At 39.9% G+C, this 17,820-nt stretch overlaps 1 protein-coding gene across 1 annotated transcript in view; it reads left to right on the top strand.

The window, feature by feature from the left end:
• The window catches only part of DNAH8 (dynein axonemal heavy chain 8), a 354,390-nt gene that overhangs the window by 196,691 nt on the left and 139,879 nt on the right, over positions 1 to 17,820 (top strand). The window contains exons 49-60 of the mRNA XM_075204457.1: positions 2,915 to 3,076; positions 4,058 to 4,304; positions 5,765 to 6,006; positions 7,758 to 7,898; positions 8,889 to 9,123; positions 11,329 to 11,471; positions 12,324 to 12,458; positions 13,352 to 13,474; positions 15,116 to 15,329; positions 15,933 to 16,042; positions 16,385 to 16,548; positions 16,624 to 16,816. Of these exons, the coding sequence (XP_075060558.1) occupies positions 2,915 to 3,076; positions 4,058 to 4,304; positions 5,765 to 6,006; positions 7,758 to 7,898; positions 8,889 to 9,123; positions 11,329 to 11,471; positions 12,324 to 12,458; positions 13,352 to 13,474; positions 15,116 to 15,329; positions 15,933 to 16,042; positions 16,385 to 16,548; positions 16,624 to 16,816 (2,109 nt within the window). The remainder of the gene's footprint in view (positions 1 to 2,914; positions 3,077 to 4,057; positions 4,305 to 5,764; positions 6,007 to 7,757; positions 7,899 to 8,888; positions 9,124 to 11,328; positions 11,472 to 12,323; positions 12,459 to 13,351; positions 13,475 to 15,115; positions 15,330 to 15,932; positions 16,043 to 16,384; positions 16,549 to 16,623; positions 16,817 to 17,820) is intronic.

Consider the following 17,820-nt stretch of genomic DNA (forward strand, 5'->3'; position numbering starts at 1 on the left):
TTAGACATCCAACTGTTGGATGGACTCTCCACAGGGATTGTTGTCATTTGTGAATAAGAGCAAACATTCTCTAATGCCTTACTGTTATCTTGCAGCTCGGCTTTGACGCGTTACAGTAGTTGTGCACCAATTGTAGGCTGGGTAACTTTTTGGGATCTGCCACTAATAGCCAAAGGTGAAGGCCTCATTCTCTCTTTGCCACTGCGTGTGTAGAATGGCATGTTGGAATTTATTTTTTTTATCGGCACTTAACTTTGCTCAGTAACACTTCTTTTTTGCTTCAACACAGTAAAAGAAAATTTGTTTTTGTTTTTTGGACTGATTTCGAAACACTCTGTAGTTTGACATCGCCTTGCCCAGATGACGTACTGGGAACACTAACATCAGGACTGGTGACAGAACCTGGTTGCTCATTCTGATCATATGTGGACTGCTTTGAATCCATTCTGAGCGCAAAGCACTTGTAGTGGTAAAAATTATTTGGTAAGATACTGCTGACAAATATGACTTTTGACAGCCAGAAATATTTATGCGCAATTATGGGGGACACCCCAAAAGCATTGGGGAGTGCTAAAAATTATTTGGTAGATACTGCTGACAGATATGACTTTTGACAGCCAGAAATATTTATGCAAAATTATGGGGGACACCCCAAAAGCATTGGGGAGTGCAAAATATTACAAAAATAAAATAAACCTCTATCCTCCTCTCTTCTCTAGCGATTTTTGTTACAGCAATTGGAATAAGAATATTGTATTCTCTGTCCCTGCTCTAATCAGCCTGTGACTACACCCTGCTCTCTCCCTCTGTCAAATGGCGATGGATTGTTGTGGAGGCAGGTATTTATAATCTTGAAGTATCGCGAGAACCGAGCCACGAGATCCGACGATGTCAAAATGACGTTCGGCCTCGATTTGGATTCGGAGCGGGTGGGAGAGTACCGAGCTACTGAGCTCGGTACTCGGATACCCAAAGTTCGGGTGGGTTCGGTTCTCGGGGAACCGGACCCGCCCATCTCTAGCCATAAGGGTGTATCAAATCATTGTCCCATAGATTTTAAGCTTGCGAGCAGGGCCCTCTTACCTCTCTGTATGCATGTATTACCCAGTATTGTTTTATTACTGTTTGTTCCCAATTGTAAAGCGCTACGGAACCTACTGGCGCTATATAAATAAATGTTGGTGATTATCCATTCCAATTTCATGGGCTGGAGTTACCAAGACCAAATCTGAGGACCATTGGGCTGGGGGTTATGGAATGGCTGTCCTCAGGATGATAAAAAGGAGCAGAGGAGACTGTATCTCTGCTTGGCTGTCTACTAGCAACCAGAAGTTGGGTAACTTCGGTCATTGCCTGAACCATAGATCATGCCCAAACTGGTTCCCCTGCCTCTGCTGTTGCCCCTACATGTAAATGCTGGACATTAGGACCCTTGGTCTGATAGTACATGCTGAAGCTTGGCATTACACTTGGAGCAGACAAAATTTTTAACTGCGATCCCACTGCAAGGAGGGCCCTGGAAGTGTTCCCCTTTCCCAGACATACTTAAATGAGGAAGGAAGTCAGTGTACAGGTTATATGCAGTTACAAACACAGGTGTTCAACAGCCCCTGCTATTTACCTTCCCCAGATACCTGGAGGTATTCCTGGGGAGTACCCTCACAACCCGCTTATGTCATACTGCTACAGTCGTGGCGCTTCAGTACATAGCACAATAAAGTACTAAATTAAGAAATTGTGCCGGCTCCTGCATACACTTAATCTAAATTGAGGTCTAGCAGTACAGAGGGGGAGGAACTTGTCTATCAGAAGAATTATTTAACGTGCCAGAGCTTCTCACTCCCACATCTATACACCAATGTCTCCAGGGCACCCCATGGAGTAAGAGAAAGGGATTTAACGTGAATACAAAAAAACCCCAACATTTTTTCTTTTAAAATAATCATCTGCATTGCAGGAGCAGTAACTGGAACATTTTTTTTACATGGCAGTCCTTTCAGCCAAGTGCAGGGACAGAAACTCACCACCCCATCCTGTTTGAGGCTCATCAGTGTAGAGCAGAGGTTTCTGCTCAGCATGGAAAGCACTATGGAGATCACTTTTACTTTTTTTTCTCTCCCGGTGCTTCTCTTCTGCCAACCTTCTCTGCCAATCACTACACTGATTCCACCATTTTAATAGAATCCATCCATCATTCCTGAATTACAAATCCCCAAACTACTCCCCACCACTTTTCTTCTTTTCACTTCACACTCGTTCTAATGCTCTCTACTCTGCCATTTTATCAACTCAACTCCACATTGACCATCACTGCCTCTAAGACTTATCCATGTTGCCGAATCAGACTCTCCATCAGCCTCTAAACTATTAAATGCTCCTTAAAAACCCACTTGTTCATCAAAGCCTACCAGTCTCCCACCTAACTCAACTCTTGCTTGCCCTGCCTGCCTTTGTCCACATTCTCCAGATTGTAAGCTCTCAAGAACAGGGCCCTCTCTCCTCTTGTTGTCTTACCTGTTCCCACCTTGTCCCCCTGTAAGCTCCTGTATCACGTCTCTTGCATGTTTGTTGTATTTCTTACCTATTATGTCTTCTGTATCTATTTCTCTGTAATAAGGTCTACTTCACCACTGTCCAGCCCTGCAGAATTTTGGGCACCATATAAAAATATAAATAAACAATAATAATAATATGACATGAATCCATATATGCTTGTGTATTTTAGCATTATATTTCTGATCTACTCTTCTTCGCACAGATACTTTGAGCCCTATTGGGAGAAAAGCTCTATAAAAATAAAATTATTATTACTGTATGTACTTGTTAATATTTTACAGGCTTTGAATAGCTTGTGAGTATTACTCACCATGCTGAGCTGGTAATTGACATCATTTGTTTATTCCCTTTCACTTAGGTTGATGAAGATGAACCTCTTTTTCTCAGTCTTATCAGTGACATTTTCCCAGAGATCCAACTAGACAGCAGTACAGACACTGAGCTCCAAAAGGCTGTTTCAAATCAGGTGGAAATATCAGGGCTGGTAAATCACCCACCTTGGAATCTGAAACTTGTACAGGTGCAGTAATACAGTCTTTTACAAAGCAGCTGTGAATAAACACTACTTTAAATAATACCAAAGAGCTCTAGCTTATATCCAGATGACCATAATGACCTATACATAGATACACACAGACACTAGAGACTTAGAGCCTGGTCCACCACTCATTCAGTCTAATAATAACACATCACTGTATCCAATATCTGGGTGTATTCCAAACACTGTGACTAGAACTCCTACTGAAGGAAGTAGTAGTAAACTGTCCTAAAATGGTATATTATATAGAAAACACCACACCTTTTACCTCCATTTTACTCCACCTTTTTGGTTATAAATGAAGATATAAGTGGTGATTTTTTTTTATTCTAAGCACAACCCAAATATAATAGCTAGATTAATTAAGCATTTTATATGTTTGATATAGATAAGTGGCTATTGTTTTCCCCATCCATGCCCAGCCCTTACCGCACACATCAACATATCTCCTTCAGTATACATCCTTCTCCTGAATTTTTTTTTTTATTTCACTCATCTATCACCATCATCACTTTCCCTCCTTCATGTAACTTCTCTGTCCCCCGGCTTCCTCCCCATCCTGATCAGCCCCATTACCAATTAATTTCTTTCTCCATCCCCATTCATTAACTTCATTTTCCCGTGCATCATAATTAGTACGTCCATTCGACTGCCCACAAAGTCAGGAGAACTGCACTTCCCATTGATTTTCACAGAAATCAAGACTCCCACTCAGTTGATTCTCCCCCGATCAAGACTTATTCCCCTCAAATTCATTCTCCCCCAGATCATGTCACAGTGATCCTGGCCCACCTTGAATTGATCCCTCTTCTGATTTGAGCCTTGTGCTAATTAATTCCCTTACTCAATAATGCTTAAAATAAATGGGTAGTATTTCCACTGTTTACTGGCTCAGTAAATCTATTTGCATCAGTAAGAAATGAAAACGCTAGTTTGTTAAGTTTAATGTTTTGATTTTCACAGCTATATGAAATGTCTAAAGTACGTCATGGGCTGATGACACTTGGACCTAGTGGTTCCGGGAAGACCTCAGTTATCAACTTACTTATGAAAGCCATGACAGAGTGTGGGTCTCCTCACCGGGAGATACGCCTGAACCCGAAGGCTATTACTGTACGTCAGATGTTTGGACAGCTGGATATGGTCACCAATGATTGGACAGATGGCATATTCTCTACACTTTGGAGAAAGTCTCTGAAAAATAAAAAAGGTTTGAAAGCTTATAGCTGCTTTGTTATCTACTCCAGTGTTTCCTCTAATCTCAGATAGTATTTGGCTTTTACTGTAAAATATAGCAATGTGGCTGATATATTTTTGTCCTTATTGTTACATTTTTTAACTGTTATATTAAAAGTCAAAACTCAGAAGCAGGTGAAGAAATCAGTAGTCAGTACAGACTGTGCAGTCACATAGAGATAAAAGAACACCAATCCCTGAGTAAACAACACACAGTGGCCAATGTTCAGGATTTCAGCAAAATGTAACACCCCTTTTCTAACTTTACTATAACTTTTTACATTTAAGAACGTGTGATGTTGAAATGTTTAGCAGTACACTAGCTGTAGATTCATATCTTTTCCATGTAATTATCTGCTTTCCAGGTGTGTTTCGGGTTGTGAAAAACATTAAGGGCCTGATTTAACAAGTTACATATCTGCCGATTTTGAGCGTATCGTACCGTACGCAAAATCACTCTGCGTATGCCCAGAACCGGGAGATACGACCATAAATGCAGGCCTGTTTCAAAGACATTTACTACAGTGTCTGGCTTCAGGGAGTGAACTGAGTGGGGAAAGGACGTTTTCCTGTAGTGAATATAAAGTAGGGGTTTGCCAAACTCGAGTTCAAAAAAATAAAGCATGAACAACATAACGAGAACTTAGTTCCTCTATGAAGGAACACACGTGAATGAATGAAATATTAAAAGACTCGAGGTCTATTTATAAGCATGGGGGATTTCCTACGCTGTCAACGAGAACCATTGTAGTTCTACAGGCACTAGCATGCCCAGACTGTTAATGGCAGCCTGGGCTGTGCCCTATAGTTCCACAAACTAAAATAGTGTTTACTCTACTATTAACCACTTTATTACCCCACAACAACCGCCTAGGGGCATGACAAGAGCCCTAGTGCTTTCACCACAGGACTGGGTACCCCTAGGAGGGGAGGGTGCACATTTTCTTTTTGCAGACCCCAACTCTCTATGGAATCCAACCCCATGCTGACCATCTGGGTGCTGTATGTCATGATGGCAGAGGGACCCCATGGTTTTCATAAAATCAGGGGGACACCATGCTTTTTCCCCCCATTATTTTGCGACTGCCAGCACTATGCTAGCCTTGTGCGGGAGGGGCCCTATGAATTTTATTTTGTTAAAAAAAATACACTGGCGTTACATGAGCTGACATTTAAGTATCCTGCAGCGTCCTGTGTAGTAAAGGAAGACAGCAGCCCTGCACCTATATTCATCAGCCTACCTATATTGAGATCCGTGCCTTGATAAATTTGGGAGTACCCAATCCCTAGATACTTGCGTATAATACTGAACCTGGGTTGTGCTCAGAATGTGTGCCTTAATTAATCAGGTCCTAAATGTATTAGGATGATGATATTACTTTGTTCACTTCTTTACACCTTTGAACTCACGGTACACATATCGCTGATCTACAGGTGAAAATGTCTGGATTGTTTTGGACGGTCCTATAGATGCCATTTGGATTGAGAACCTGAATTCAGTGCTGGATGATAATAAGACCTTGACATTAGCTAATGGTGACCGCATTCCGATGGCTCCATGCTGTAAGCTGCTGTTTGAAGTGCACAGTATAGAGAATGTATCTCCTGCTACAGTGTCTCGAATGGGCATAGTCTTTCTCAGCTCATCTACTCTTAGCTGGAGACCAATATTAAAGGTACAGTCACAAATACTTTATAAGGATACTCTGTCCCCCCGCCTACCAGAATGGAGATCCACTCTGGAACTGTGCTGGATAAAGGTAGAAAAGTAATATAAACTAGGTGGCATCTGAGAAATATTTCTATGGGTAAAATCATACACAAATATCAAGGGACATTCGTATGACAGAATTGCTTATTTTGTTATATCTTTTTTTATATCGCATATACGCAAACAATGTGGGTAATGTCATTTTCATGCCAGTCATATAAGTCAGTGCCATGCTCACTGGGTTTTTAGAGCATGAGATGAGCTTGTGCTGACACAGAAGTTCCATCCACCTAGCCTGACTACAGCAGCCTATCCTACACTGATGAGGGCAAACAAAGCCAACACAGTCTCATTGTTGGTGGATGCCACTGGCCTGCATCCTTCACGTCATTCCTGGTCCCCATGTTCGCTTTCCCTTACTGCTATAATGTATTAGTTATTTACTTGAATACATTTGGAGTATTCATATTACTGCTCATTGGGCTGATGTGATTAGAAATAGAAAAACTGTTTGTAAAAATAAAGCTAAATACTAAAGAAAACATAAATTAATACTGAAATTGTCATCCTAGCTAACATCCTAAAGGAGTTTTCTGCGCCATAACATTAATTATTCTTAAGTTTAATAATGCTCTCTGACTCATTTTTTTCCAGTGCTAATTAAGCAATTTACAGACACTGAACACCAAGTCAGATCTGTGAACATTATAGGGGAGAGCCCATGGGACATCATCTCCTTCTTCCCATTGTGGGACTCCCTCCATATCTGGGAGTCCACTTTTCTTTTTTTTAGGGAATCAGGGTCCAAATGTATTGAGGATACTTGAAGAGATGAAGACTTGAACACATGGTGGAACTGAGTAAGCCAGATAACAATTGGTCACATGATAAAACATTTTATGGTGGATAACAAGCCAGGTGCATACTAAGGCAATGTATAGCATGAAAATACACCACTATAGTTCCTTATAAGGAACTGTAGGTGCAGTTTTGAATTCAGGATCAGTGGCAAATGCAGGATTTCCAGAGGGGGTTTCCAAATGTTTGAGATCCAAACAAAGCAAATGGTATAGGGGGAGTTTTCTAGGCAACGGAAAACACCCTGTGCACTTGTGTACCAGTGTGACTTATGTTGTGAAGGTCCCATCTGATTGGACAGGTGCAATAGTTATAAAATCAGCTGTTCTCACTCATCTCCCCTTTATTTCAGCACATTTTTTAAGTTTTACTTATAACATCTGTCCTGTAAACAGGACTGGTCAAAGTCACCAGTGCCAAGATTAAGAAAATGTTTGCCTAACTCCAACATAAAATGATATGTTCTATAGTATATGTGAACCAATTAATAAAATCATCAGTGGCTCTGATTACAATACAAAAATGTTTATCATATTATAGATTGGTAACAGCCTAACTACAGAAACTAGCTTGAATAGTTTAGAGAGTGTAATATTATTAATGTTAATATGGTAACAACTAATGGTGTGACTTTATATACCAGCATTTCAGAACCCTTTATAAAGTATATAACTGCCTCCTCCTGCTGCGCTGTCTACTCACAGGCAGCCTCTCTATGCTGCTCGGCCTTATCCTCTGTGCTGGACCCAGCTTTATGTGGCCTGGAGGGGACGAGCTACATGTAGACCCGCCTGCACTGAGCCGCTTGAGAAACAGACTTGGAGGTAACTTACACAGCTCCATTATCTTACTTTCCAGGCCTGGTTAAATAAACGCACTGAGAAGGAAAGAGATATCTTGCAAGCCTTGTATGATGAAGTATTTGAGGATGCATACACTTACATGCATCTCAATCTTAATCCAAAGATGCAGCTTCTGGAGTGTAATTACATCATGCAGGTAAATGTGTTCTCTCCTGTATTTGTCTGTTCTTTGTATCTGTATCTCAGTCCATGTGCGTTAAGATGATTCATTTTTGTCATGGAGCAGGTCCAGCAGAAAAACAATGTGAAATGTGTGTGTCACCCAGGATGAAACTAGGTGCAAGTCTCTGGTAATATCCCCCTAAGTTTCCTTTGTCCCAGTTGTGACCACATTGTCAGCTATTACTAGGAGACTGAGCTGTACATTTGTTTTATTAGAGACTGATTGCTTTACTACACATGGGCGTTCTATCAGTCTGTGATCCCCAACGATAAGGTAAAGTCCTATGTCCCATTCTCAGAGAGCCATTCATCAAGTCATAGTAGCGTTAGTATGTATGAGAAAAAGCTCCTTATGTGTCGGGGTAAATCTGGTGGACTATGCACTCCTGGCAGTCCCAAATCTATCATTACCAATAATCTGGGATCACATGCCTTTTAGATACACAATACATTGTATTTGAAATCCCCTAATATAGGGTCCCAGAACAATGGCACAATGACACTTTGGTTACCAGCCCAAAAAAAAGTTGCACAACCCTATTCTACACCAAGTTTAACTGGGATTAGTGAAGGACATGACACTCATCTACTGAATGCAGTTAAAAAGATATTAATTATAACCAGACCCTTTGTTTACAGGTCTGGCCCTCACTAATTAATCATTATCTTCCTGTCATCCTTTGTTACAATTACCAGACATAGGTAATGGTGCGCAGTGTGAACTCGAAACACACATATGTTATTATTAGAGTTCCAATTTTTCCTATCTATTAGAAGAGGGCTCATTTACTAACATTGCATCTCGCTGCAACATGTGTACTGAACCACAGGAACCAATCAGCAATCACTTTTTATGTGTCTACTGCAGGTTAAACAATGACAGCAAGTGTTTGATTGGTTGCATGCAATTTTAGTAAAAGAGCTCTAGTGAGCTCTCTTGTAATTCACACTTCTATTTCCACAGTCTATTAATCTCCTGGAAGGATGTATTCCCACAACAAAAGAGGTAGATGCAGGGCCTTGCCGCCTTGAGAGATTGTTTATATTTGCTTTGATGTGGAGCTTAGGGGCACTCCTTGAGCAGGAAAGTCGGGACTGCCTGGAGGATTTTCTCAGAAGACATGGAAGCAAGTTGGATTTACCAGAAGCTGAAACGGGCATTTACCAACCAATGTTTGAGTTTCTAGTTAATGAACATGGTAAAATAGTTTTTCATATTTGGAACACTGGAAATAAGATTGTAATGTGTCAAATTAGTGCTTTTCTGGTGACAATTTGGAGTTATCTTCCCCTTCCTAGGAGGTAGCTCACTTTAAGTAAAGTTATCTTGATTATTTTATTATACCCTAAGGGAGACCAAGTCAGCATATTTACCCCTTTACTGACCACTCCTATATAAACATCACATCTGACTTCAATGAATGCTGACACTGGGCCTGAGCGTGTTAAGGAACTTTACTTAAAGAAGCATTCCATAACAGCCACCTACTTGGCATGCTGGAACATGCAGTCCAATCGCAGTTGGTTTATTTATACTGCATATAGCATTACTGTGGATTGCGCAGAACTTGTGTTTCCACCATGCATGCACAGTCAGGAACCTGAGGGTCCACTCAGACTGGACAGCCATGTACTGCTCTCATAGTAGTTGCTGGTTTCCTACACCATCACATTATTTACTTTCAGTTGTATTGCTCTTCTCCATATTGGCAGCAGTAAAGCGTTCTTCTGCATGCAGCCTATTGGCTTTGTTCTTACTGTAAGGTAGGGTGCAAAACCATTTGTGGTCCATTGGCTGCACTGGGACTTAGTACTCATTTGAAGGGCTGCAAATAATGTATGTAAAATAAATAGACATTACAAGAGGAAAAGGGGAACTTCCTGTAACAAATTTGGCTTGCCTCATCTCTTAAGTAACACATCCTCCCCTCCCCTGCCACCTGTGCAGTAACACATTCCTGTCCACCCACCGCTTTGATTGTGACACATACGCCCTCACTACTGTAGTAACACATCCTCCATCACCTCTGTAGTAACCCAACACATGTCCATCCCCTCTTCTGTAGTATCACATTCATTCTTTAATCGCTGCCATATTGACCCCACTGAACTGTGGCCAGGTCACACTGCAGCTCAAGGGGTTGACCCCAACAGCCACCGTAAAACTAATGTAGGACAAATACAGGCAAATCAGAGATACTGTGATGGATATACTACAGTAGTACTTCTGTTCCAGTGTCCCAGGTATATGTGCTGTTACCTACGGGCCACTTTTTGTACACCAGTGATGTATGGGGTGGGCCGCACGAGGCCTGAATATGCTGAGCTGTATTGTAGGAGAACAAATTAAAAATGTAATTTAATGAAATCGGTGGTACTAAAGCAATAGGAGATTTTAATTAAATCTTTCAAACCTATGTGCACTTTTAGGACATCTTCTGAGAGTAGGCTGTCAAAGGGTACAAATCCATACAAACCTTAGTCTAAAAGGTTATTCATGGAAACTGACATAAAAGACAAAAATCTTTCAGTCATTTAGTGAATAAAATGTGGATTCTACCCTTAGTGGTTTTACTGTTGCTGATCAATAATGGGATCTCTGTCTGGTTGAAGAAGTATCTGCGGTGATGTGTATAAGGAATAAGAAGGCTGCCTTTTAGCTGCCCATTCAGGGCACAATATAGGTACCGGGGCATTTCAGTTTTGTAGAAATCCATGTGTGCTGGGGCATTGCCTTTTACCTGCTGCATTTCATATAATACAACAGGAAAACATTTTGGGGTCATTTGAGTAGAATGCAAGGCCCATTTTTAAGAGTAAAATATGTTTTTTGTTCTGCGCATAAGTATTGTGCACTTGCATCCATGATATACTATTTGCATATTCCTGACAAATGGCCATTTGCATCTGGAGAGGTGGAATGGTGCAGGAAAGGGGAATAAAAATGTTGTCCGAGTACAGTAAAGGTATGCTCATATAATTGGTCTCTACTTAGAGGTGGACACAGCCTCAGAGACACCTGTCAGGAGGCATATATGATGCAGGTACTCACGGCATGCCCCCTCATCATCTCCTTTACAAACATCCCAGCACCAGCGTTAATAGATTATACTGGCAGTGGCAATTTCGGGGCAAAAACCAACATATGTGTCTAATTCTAAATGAGCTGCTTCATATGTAGTTTGTTTAAATACATATTGTGTTACACTGTAATACAAAATACATAGACTTAACTAGACCTCTGCATATAAAGCCAATAAGCTATCCTTTCAGATGTATACATTTTACAGCATAATATACATTTTGGACTGATCAAGGCTTTTTACCACTTGAATTGTTATATGACATAATTGTGATTATTTCAGTATGGTAAACTTCTGAGCTGCAGAATCTATTTCCTTTAGGTGACTGGGAGCATTGGAATAAAAGAGTACAAGAATATTCCTATCCAACAGATCATATTCCACATTATACATCCATTTTAGTTCCAAACATTGACAGTGTGAGGACTCTGTTTCTAATAGACTCTATAGCAAGACAACATAAAGTAAGTAAAACATAGAAAGCTGTGTGCATCACCATAAGCTGCGCATGTTCTAGAGGTCTCCACTGTTCTATAGGCAGTATGAGCTATGTGGTAGAGAAAACAGAACTATATAAACCTTAACCCCAAATATACAGAAGATAGGTAAAGACACAGGGACAGATTCAAGTCCAACCACAACTAGCTCATAAATCGAGTGTGTAAAAAGTACATGGAACTTGTGCGTAGTTCCGACCGTTTTCAAATCCAGGCGTATCTCAAGATTTCAATGTGAATCTAGGTGGAAATACGTTCTGCCTCCACAGTGCCATACGTAGACACTAGAGATGCTTAGGCTCGGTTTTCTGAAAACCGAGCCCACCCGAACTTAGGGGATCCTCAGATCTGATTTGAGGCAAAACATCATTATTGCGTTGTCAGCCTAATAGTTTAAATTAGCAGACTCCTGGGGCTGATTATTTATTGATTCTGACCCTCAACTCTGGCCTGTCCAGGATATCAGCCTCCAGTATTCTGATTACCTCCATCCTGTACCGCGGTTATACTGATAAGCCTTTACTACCCTAGAGCCTAAGTCCTGGGGGCATCTGAGTACCTCTGAACAACATCAGTTCTACTGTAAAAGCGGCTGCTAAATGTGTAGACCTCTAATAGCTTGGTTCGAAAGGCTCATCTACTAGCCATGGTCATAACACTTTGTAGTACTGTATTTTTATTTGTTGATGAAATACATTAATGAGCTATGTATATTTGGGGCACAAAATTGGTACCTTCCTTTTCTTTCTAGTTTATTGATGGTTTGAATGTAGCTGTGTTTTTCAGTTGTAAATAACAGGATCTTTTTCTAATTCTAAGGCGGTTCTACTGACCGGAGAGCAAGGCACTGCAAAGACTGTGATGATAAAAGCATACTTGAAGAGATATAATATGGAAACACATATTTCAAAGTCATTAAATTTTTCTTCAGCTACTGAACCCATGATGTTTCAGGTAGACTTGTTTTTGGTAATTAAGCATTAAGGGTCAATTACGAATGTGCAAAAGTGTAATGCTCTTTCTGGTTTCTGCTTTTTTTCTGAGTAAGTACATTGTTTTGTGGGCAGGATGGTGGCATCTGGGAGTGAACTGTTTGATGGGAGGACTTGGGATGTTCCTTGCTAAGTTTGGATTAGTTTAAGCAGGCACATTGAGGGTGGTGTTTCAGATTTTATGGGAAGGGATGGTGAACAACCTTTTCCTCCTCACAAACTTGAATTCTCCATGTTGTCCAAGGTGCCTTAACCCAGCCTGATCTTATACTTGTAATGGGACACATTTTGTGTCTCCCAGGTGCATTTTTAGGAGAAAGCAGATTTTGAGGCAAGCTTCAACCAATCTTCTAAAAACATTCAAACACACAAAAGTGAAAATGAAATAAAGATTGTCCTGATAGTATCTCTCTCTTATGACTGAAGATGAATTGAACAGCATTTAGAGGAAAAACTGAAACATGGAAATGAATGCAGGGGATGGTCCTGAAGTCATAGTCGGTTGAAATTTGATGTGATGCTTCTACTGTTTCCACTGTAAAAATCCACAAACTTACAAAGCTAGATGGAGATTAATGTTAAAATAGTGAACTTTTTTTTCCATAAAATACATTTATTAGAATGTTGTTCATGTCTACTGAGTAAAAACACGCATAATACGCAACATACATGTACTTGTTTTCTTTAATGAATCGGGCCCATGTAGATTAGATTAATAATATCCACAATTGAGGATTCTTAGAACCTACAAAGTGGATGCGTAAAGTGAAAAGTTCAATCTAGAAACATTCATTGTTCATCTGCTGAATATTTTACTAATGTCTATTTACAATCCTGTGTCACATTGTTTTGTAGAGGATGATGGAAAGTTATGTGGTGAAGCGCATAGGGAGCACTTGTGGTCCATCTTGTGGTAGAAAAATGACTGTGTTCATTGATGACATTAACCTGCCCAATATCAACGACTGGGGTGATCAGGTACCATTATTCGCTGCTACTTGCTGCACACACACACAAACTAATATTGAACATGTACCGAAAATAGATTGCCTAATTATGATAATTCAGTCTGACCCCACACTCAGCAGTACACATGTTTTCAATTAATGGGTGATGAAAAGGATCACACTTGAATAGTCATATTTCTTACAATTTTAGAGGTTAGCTACACTTTTAGCAGCAATTGTAAGATCTCAATAAATATGATGGCATCACAAGTGAAAATTGTGTGTTGGTACATTGACTTTGAAGGCATTACAAATATGGTGAATGCATGCTGTAATGTTAGCAATACTAAAAGGGGACTGTCATAAAAGTAATATTAGACCTTTTAAGCAAGGTCCGATGAGCATTGAACTAGGTGGAACATCAGGCACAATTAGTGGAACTTTGAGTGGGAAAAGTTGTGGTATTTTTGCATAAGCGAAATTTCTGCCTTATCACTCTGGAATAAATTAAGTCATAGACTTAACAAGAACCACTTGGCTGGGGTAGCAATCAGAGACACACCACATCTGTCCTAGCTGCTTAGTCCTAAAATAACTAATAGTGTGGTACAAGCTGAAGTCAAATGACTGTAGACGGTAGAATAGTGGCAGAGGAAGCCGAGGTGCAAGAATTGGGGAAGGTAGAATAGTGGCAGAGGAAGGCGAGGTCCAAAGATTGGAGAAGGTAGAATAGTGGCAGAGGAAACTGAGGTCCAAGGATTGGAGAAGGTAGAATAGTGGCAGAGGAAGACGAGGTCCAAGGATTGGAGAAGGTAGAATAGTGGCAGAGGAAGCTGAGGTCCAAGGATTGGAGAACGTAGAATAGTGGCAGAGGAAGCCGAGGTCCAAGGATTGGAGAAGGTAGAATAGTGGCAGAGGAAGGCGAGGTCCAAGGATTGGAGAAGGCAGAATAGTGGCAGAGGAGGCAAGGTCCAAGATTTGGAGAAGGTAGAATAGTGGCAGAGGAAGCTGAGGTCGAAGGATTGAAGAAGGTAGAATAGTGGCAGAGGAAGCCGAGGTCCAAGGATTGGAGAAGGTAGAATAGTGGCAGAGGAAGACGAAGTCCAAGGATTGGAGAAGGTAGAATAGTGGCAGAGGAAGCCAAGGTCCAAGGATTGGAGAAGGTAGAATAGTGGCAGAGGAAGGCGTGGTCCAAGGATTGGAGAAGGTAGAATAGCGGCAGAGGAAGCCAAGGTTGAAGGACTGGAGAAGGTAGAATCGTGATGTACAGTCAAACAAACAAGTCTTCAAAGCACAGAGAGATTCAAAGCAAACATAGCTCCTGCAAAGGTTTGTTACATGTGAGGAACTTATAAAGGCTACAAACAGGTGAGATGACTTGTCCTTTTCACTGAAGGGCTGATTGCAGAGTCGGAAGCCGTGCAGTAGTCCAGGTGAGGTGACTAGCTAGATTACTGTTCTTATCAGAGTGCTGATTACAGGAATAGAGAGAAGGTGCTTGTAGCTGTCATTGAGAGTAGCTATCTGACAGCTGTCACCTGGACATGTCTAAATCTATGTATCATTATTATAGAATACTCTTTAAAACAAAGTCAACACATATTTAGGTAATATTCTTTGAAAAATAATAAAGAGTCTCAAATAATTTTTGATGTATGTTATGCTTGTACAGGTAACAAATGAACTAGTTCGCCAGATGATGGAGATGCAGGGTGTGTACAGTTTGGATAAACCTGGAGATTTCACTAGGATTGTAGATGTGCAGATAATAGCTGCTATGATACACTCTGGAGGAGGGCACAATGATATCCCACAGCGTATGAAGAGACATTTTACCATTTTTAATTGCACATTACCATCCAATATGTCTATTGATAAAATATTTGGTATGTGTCATCATTTCTTTTTACAAATATATTTTTAAATAAGTTGTTGTTATTTTAGGTTACAATTCATTTGAATACATTTGTGTGTCTTTGGAAATGTATTAAGCAATGTCATGGTGCTGTTCCCTTATTCCTTGAGCAACTCCCTCTGCCATGTTTTTATGCTGTTTTATATTGTCTCTTCCTCCAGCTCACTTAAATCTATTAATTTCTGTTTCTTTCATTCTGTTCCCTCTCTGGCTGAACCTCTGAGACATTTTTCAACGTTTACCTAATTCATAATCAAAAGTGTGATTTATTCTTTCTGCTATAAAACACAAATATCACTCTCATGCTACAGAAAATCTTTCTTCAGCCAACTTGTTAATAATCTTGACAATCTCTCAAAAAGATGTCTAGTTATAGTTTCCTTTAGTAGTTTACCTGCCTGGTGTAACTGCATCGGATTTACACATATAAAACAACCTTGTAACATTATTACAATGAGACCACACAGTAGTTGATGTATCTCTAGTAATTGCCTCCTCCACACTCTCTAACTATAGAATGTTCCCAGCGATGTTCAGTCTGAGAACAACATCTAACAAACTGTTCTACTTCCAGGAGTTATTGGATGTGGATATTTTCATTCATGTAGAAGTTTTAAACCAGAAATTTGTGATCTGGTAAAAAAATTGGTGACAACTAGCAGATCTTTGTGGCAGATGACAAAGGTAAATGATTTGACACTTTTTAACAGATTTGTTCCTTTAGTGCTACCAAATATATTGTTATTTTGTCAGAACGATGGACATAACACCTTAGTGCTACATTGTGATGCAGTAAGTCATAAATCAATTACTTGGGTCGGTCATTTACATTAAGAACTATAATATTGCAAGCAAGAGTGGGCTATGTTTGGTATGTTATGAAATCCTGTATGTAACATGATGAATTTTACATGGCAGCTGGGAGAATAGCATCGCTATGGTCCCTGGACAAATCACATTGACACGGTATGGTTATGCATGTTTTATAACATGATATAATGATGTATCATGTATTTTGTACCACAGGTAAAAATGCTTCCTACACCTTCCAAGTTTCACTATATCTTTAATCTACGAGACCTTTCACGCATCTGGCAGGGGATGTTAGCTATACAAGCAGAAGAGTGTTCTACCATTTCTGTACTGCTTGCTCTTTTCAAGCATGAATGCAAACGAGTTATTGCAGATAGGTATAAAACCTACTACAGTGCAAATATCTGTTTGTGACAGCAGTACATACTGTAAAACATTGTTATATATTTTAGGTTTGTAAGTCATGAAGACCGAGTTTGGTTTGATAAATCTCTTATCCAAGCTATAGAAGAAAATGTGGATCCGCTCCTAGTATCAGAAGTACAAAGTGATGCCTATTTTGTGGACTTCTTGAGAGACGCTCCTGAGCCCACCGGGGAGGAGCCTGAGGGTTTTGTGTTTCAAGCACCAAAAGTATATGAGATGGTAAATTCCTAAAGAAAATCATGTGAACATTTTGCCCAACTGACATGATTTTGATGCATTTACACAGTGTCAGTGTCATATAATTTTCATATCTACCATTCTTTTCCTGCAGGAATCCATATAACCATTTATTGCGTTACACTGAGAATTAACATGAAATTCTTCTCTTACCTACAATACATCATGTAAATCTATCTCCACTTCCTTTCCCATGAAATACCTCACTGCCTAGTTAATATTATATTGTTGCCCTCCACTTACTAAACAGATAAATATTAAAGCCCAGCTCAGCATCAGCATTGACGTGACCTTGAACAGAGTGTTTTATAGAGAGGTCCAGCAGCCGGTTATAATAAGTAATACGCAATTTGGATGTCAATCAGTTTAATTTAATTTTAAATGTTTTATTATTAACTTACAGTGTGAGTGTCCTTAAATGGAATAAACTAGGTCTCTGTTTTTCTGTAAACAAATGAAACTATTCAATATTCAATACCTGGTGGTACTGTAGAGCTGCAGGGAGAGTTACTTGGTAGAACTTTGGACTATGAGCAGTTGTATTATACTTATTTCCCTTAAATGTGTTCAACACAGTAGGTGGGAACCACTCATGTAATTTGTCAATGAACTCAGTAGATGACTGGATAGTTCTTGGGCCTGAGTCATTACGAAGAGCAAAGCAAAAAAAAAAAGCAAGTTTGCTCCTGGGCAAATCATGGTACAATGCAAGTGGTGAAAATTAGTTTATTATTTTGCACATATGTTCAATACTGGCTGCTTTTTCATCTAGCACACAAATACTTGATAGATTTATTTTTACACTGAAATTTAAAGTTGATCTAGAACATGCCCTACACCAACTATAAATCTGTCCCCACATTTTAAATTTACCTCCCCTTCCAATGCAACAAGGTTTTGCCAAGTTATTTCTTTTTTATGCTTTGCTCTCCATAAGCATTCAGGCCCCTTGTGTAGAAATTACAATGAAACAGCTTTACATTAAA

Source organism: Mixophyes fleayi, chromosome 3 (assembly GCF_038048845.1).
Source record: "Mixophyes fleayi isolate aMixFle1 chromosome 3, aMixFle1.hap1, whole genome shotgun sequence".
Lineage (NCBI taxonomy): Eukaryota > Metazoa > Chordata > Amphibia > Anura > Limnodynastidae > Mixophyes > Mixophyes fleayi.